The sequence below is a fragment of the Condylura cristata genome, unplaced genomic scaffold (genome assembly GCF_000260355.1).
Source record: "Condylura cristata isolate star-nosed mole 26May11 unplaced genomic scaffold, ConCri1.0 scaffold00027, whole genome shotgun sequence".
Classification (NCBI taxonomy): Eukaryota; Metazoa; Chordata; class Mammalia; order Eulipotyphla; family Talpidae; genus Condylura; species Condylura cristata.
In genome coordinates this window covers 24,092,488-24,097,689 of record NW_004567128.1, presented here as the reverse complement: position 1 = coordinate 24,097,689, position 5,202 = coordinate 24,092,488, and the positions used below count along the sequence as shown (strand labels likewise).

The following is a 5,202-nucleotide window of genomic DNA, read 5'->3' as shown; positions in this document are numbered from 1 at the left end:
AAGAGTACAGTATCAGGAAATTCTTCTCTGAGATAAATAACACAGTTTTAAAGTGATTGCAGAGTTCCTGAAGTTAGTAGGACTTTGGAGAATAAAGGACAAGTTGAACTTAGGGTACTTAAGACCCTTGTAAAAGTTTTATGGTTCTTTCATGCTTTTGCTTTTGTGTTCTAAAATGCAGAAAGACCTTGAGGGAGAGGAGAGGAAGCAAAATGTTATCAGAAGGAAAAAAATCTTATGAATGCTACCTGGAGGGGAAAATGTGAAACTGGATCTTAATTTCCTTTTTGTTTTGTAGAAGAATGTCACTGGCTGTGATAGATGAGGCCTGTGAAGGACAAAAAACGTTCCATATTTACTCCTTAACAGTCCCCAAATTCTACATATGGGGTGTTTTCCCACATGACTGATTGGACAAATTATAACTGACTGCAAAAGTCCTGGAGCGCCCCTTTTCTCCACTCACACATGTCATCCTTCCGATTCCTTATTACCAATCATTTATAACTCAGTAAATAAATATTTCTGTGATACCTACCATATGCCAGGAACAAGATAATGCTGTGAAGATACAAAGTTGGAGGTAACAGTGAACAAAACAGATACCTTCCTTTATCTCTTACAGTCTGGTGTTCACAGATAATAAAATCAAAACAGCGCAATATACTGCCAAGATGAGTAAGAGGCCATGGCAACGTGGAAGGCCTATGCTGGGCGTCAGGAAACAGGCCTCTGTAAGAGCAATCATTGAGTTGAAATCTGAAGGCCTATTCCAGGTAGTGGGAAGAACATGTAATAGGAGGAGCCTCAGGAAAAGGGAAGGTACCAGATTCCCTGTCCCATCCAAGGTAGGGTGGAGCTGAGCGGGAAGAAGCCGGTGGGAATGCTGGGAAAAGGGCTGGAGAGCAAGAGGACTCGGAGGAGGCATATGGAGCAGAGAGACATGTGAAGAAGCTACACTTGCTTCTCGACTTTGGACTTGTACCAGGGATTTCATGGACATGGAAGGAGACACTTGAAACAAACGTGGGTGGGACCCGTGGGAACGTTAACAATGGCAGATTTTATCTGGATTTTGATTTTGCCCTGTTCCTTTCACTTGCCTGGCCCTTTCTGCCCCTTTACTGGGGGCCCCACCAGAAGATACCTTAGGCTTCTGGTGAGTTTTGGGCCTCTGAAGACCTGCTTTGGAACAACCATATTTGTCTGGGCATTTTCTCATGAGTGGGATGGGTTATTACGGGTGTTTCATGTGGAAACAATATTATCCTTTCACTTCTCTTTATTGCACACTTATTTATTAAAATTCATTCCCATTAAAGGTCTTACACACTAGAATATGTTTCATCTTGATGTGGCAGATGGCAGAACCCATTTAAAACAGGCAGATTTGAGGGTGCTGAGGTACCCCTCCCTGTGCCTTGTTGAACCTTCAAAACAGCTCTGGGCTGTAATTAAAAGACCAAAAGAGAAAGCTGGAGGTGGGCTGAGGAGAATGTGAGGGAAAGAGGCTACAGGTGGATGCCTAAGCTGCTTTCTGGCCTCTTTAGGACAGTGGTTCCTATGTTAAAGAAAACAGGCAGCCATTGACGAGTTTGAAGGTTCTGATGGATGTTTAAAAAGGCCACCCTCATCATGCTTAGTGAAATAAGCCAGAAAGAAAAGGAAAAATACAGAATGGTTTCACTCATTCCAGGAGTATAAAGGACCAGGGGATAATAATAATTAATAATAATAATGATGATTAATAATAATAATGAACAACTATATGTCAGAGACATTTTATCAGGGTGGAGTGGGGAATGGGATCAAAAATGGGGTGGGGGGAGGGAAGTGCACTGGACTATGGTGATGGCACATGGGTGATTTGGTGATGGGAAGCCCACAGGGATTACAACTGAAACAGAAAAAGGCACAAAATGATGTAAAAATAAACTATTATATTATTGAAGAAAAAAAAGATCACCCTTGCAGCAGGGGAGCATATGATGGGCCCAGGTCTAAGGCTGAGGTTGTAGTCTTGTCAAGAGATTGTGGTAAATAGAGTCGTGGCAGATGAGATGGCAATGGACAGTTTCTTGAAATATTTAGACCAGTACTAAGGGCTGAACGGAATGAGCAATATGAAGGCATGGAGGATGATGCCAGACACCCTACTGGTTTGTAAGTGACTGGGAAATGGGACCATTAGCAAGATAGGGAGCAGGAGAGGAGGAGGAGGCTGTGTGTGTGTGTGTACAGGAAACAGAAGGAATTCATCACCTTCTTTCCAATCAAAATGCTGGCTTTTAGATTGTGACAGTTGGACATACATTTTACATAATCTCTCTCTACTGACAGGGTATACAGTAATTCACAGTAATTCACAAAATTCATAGATATTTCCTATCTTGGTTAAAAAAAAAAATTAAAAAATCTTAAGCTGTTGGGGTGGTAGCCAGGCAGCGGGTGACGTCAGTGACAACCTCTGTTGCGTCGTGAGTCACGTTCTTTGTGACGCACCGTCCTGCTGAGGTTACCTGGGCTGTGGACACCCGGCCCAAAGTTATCACCACCCTGCAGCTTCACGGTGGAGCGCCGCTGGCGGCTGCCCGATCTCGAGACACCAAGCTCCTCTACCATGGCTACTTCCTCCACCTCACACCGACCCATCAAGGGGATCCTCAAGAACAAAGGCGGCTCCGTGGCTTCTTCCGTCGCAGGTTCCGCCCAGCAGAGCAGCGGGACGATCCCAGAGATGCAAAGAAAGAAGTCCCAGAAGTGGGACGAGTCAAGCATCCTGGCCACCTACCGTCCAGCATACGGAGACCACGATTTAATGAAGGTCAACGAGCCCGGCGTCCCCTACTCAGGTGTTCAAGATGATAGCGAAGATGGCGTGAGTGACTTAGAAATAAAAGAAATGAACCGAGACCTGTTAGCCAAGAAATTGACCGCCACTGACACCTCGCAGCCTGTCTGTCAGACAGGGGGACTTGAAAGCCGATCACCACACACCACCAGTCAGATCATCTTACGACAAGAAAAGCAGCGGGAGTTTGAAATGAAGAGGAAACTTCACTACAACGAAGGGCTGAACATCAAGCTAGCTAGACAACTAATTTCGACAGATTTTCAAAATGAGGAGGCAAAGGATGAGAACGAAGAAAACCTCCAAGTCGAATCTGAAGACACCACCGAAGAATCAGACGCATCTTACAAGTAACAAACTGCAAAATTCAATCATAGATTGCACAGAAAAATATTTGTCTGAAGCTCTCGTTATTTGTCAGATACTAACCTTGTTCCAATAAGTGGTTGTTGCAATGCCCTGTAGTATGACACCTCACATACTAACACACTTAGCAGTTTATGTACTGCAGGATACAATGGTAAAATTAGAAAATAGATGAAATGAAAACTGCGTAATTACGATTCTTGTGTCCCTGAACTCACCACCAGTGGATATTGACATTAGTCTAAACTACTTTTTAAAAGCTATTACTTTATGTATATGTTATATAGCTTTTGATATGTTAAAGGTTTAAAAGGAGACTCACATATATACTTCTTAGATGTACTAGCTTTTATAGAAAAGTTTTTGTTAGATAATCAAAAGGGAATTTGTCTAGTAGTTGGACACAGTGATAAACGTTGAGGGAGACTTGCCTGGTTAATTGGGAGGGACTCTTAAGGATTATTGTTGCTTTTCTTAAGTGTAATACTTTTAAGTTTTCTCTGTTTACCAAATATTTTCTCATCAAAAATAGTCATTTTGATGAATTAGCAGGTAAAATCGCACTACTGTCTGTTCTGTATCCTGTTTTGTACACTAGGCAGCAGACTTGATAGCAATATTTTAAAAAGTCAAAGTTGCTATCAGTAGCCTTGTCTCATATGGGCCTTAATGCTACCCTTTGCTTCCTCTGTCCTCAGAGCCCATATAAACTACCCACCGTAGGTACTAGAAACTACCAAGATGTTAAGAGCTGTCCAGTTTGGCAGTCGTGTCATTTCTGTTTTAGCCAGGATGACCTAGTTGGTCATCTAATTCGTGGAGAAGACAGATGGAATAGCATAAGTGTTGGAGTCAAGAAACAGAATTCAGCTGTTTAGTTTCTGCATTTTTGTGTATATTTGTTTACCTCTTGCTTAACAACTTCCTATTATGAATTTGTTTCACCCAATTTGCTTTTAGAAAACAACTGAGGGAAAGTGGTGGGGAGGGAGGAGGGGGAGGAGGGCTTGGAGGGTGGAATCTGGGGGATGGGGCACCTGGATTGTTTCCAGGGTTCTGTGTCACAAATCTGCTATGAACATGCAGATACCGGTTTGGGGGTGCCACGCACTATGGGGGAGCACAATGGGTGCTTTGGTGGTGGGAGGATGATGGTGACCACACCTGAGGAAGGAGAGAATCCTACAATTGCAAAACACTAACATGGTCAATCACATTTTTAAAGAACTATTTTGAAAAAGAAAAAAACAAAAGTTTTTGATGTGGTTCAATTTATCGGGGATTTTTTCCCCTTTACACATGAATCTTTTGATATTCTAGTCAATTATAATCCAGAAAGCAAGCTTTTCCAACCATGATTTCCCAATTTAGTCATATACTATTGAACTTTACAGAAAAAAAAAAAAGACCTTTATTGAATGAGATTTTTCCTTTGGAGGAAGGAATCTGAATATTCAGTTCCAGTTTCCACTATCAATGTCACCTCCTCTGCTTAACTCTTTTGATGTCACTGTTTGCTCACTCATTTTTCATTTTGAAATTCATCAAGGCTGGCTATTTAAAAGCAAGGGTATATAACAGTATAAATGGATTGTTAGTAGGAGTAACTTCCACTTGAAGATTAAATGTGTTCTCCTAGACTTTGAATATATTCACATTTTTTCTCTACACCAGTATATTAAATAGCATAAAATAAAACAATAATATGAAGAGAATGATTGTGAAGAGCCTCCAAATTAGTTGTTTTAAATTGCAACCTGCAATTTTCCAGATTGAACTCAAAGGATCTTAATAGTTTTAGTAAAATAATTTTTTTGATCTTCATGTGCAACAATCATTTACATTTTAAAGTAAATGACGAACATGGTTTGAAGCATTGATTGGGAGAGAGTGGGCAAGGTATCGGGTGAGGGGCATTGTAAAAATGAAAGGAGAGAAAGAGTTGGGAGTGGAGGAGAGAAAAAGCAAGAAAAAGTGATTCAGTT

At 41.3% G+C, this 5,202-nt stretch overlaps 1 protein-coding gene across 1 annotated transcript; it reads left to right on the top strand.

Annotated features, from left to right (window-relative positions):
* Positions 1–2,620: 2,620 nt before the first annotated feature.
* LOC101623580 (type-1 protein phosphatase inhibitor 4-like) lies at positions 2,621–3,205 on the top strand. Its single transcript, XM_004690120.1, has one exon. The coding sequence runs from the start codon at positions 2,621–2,623 to the stop codon at positions 3,203–3,205; it is 585 nt and encodes a 194-aa protein (XP_004690177.1).
* The last annotated feature ends 1,997 nt before the right edge of the window (positions 3,206–5,202 follow it).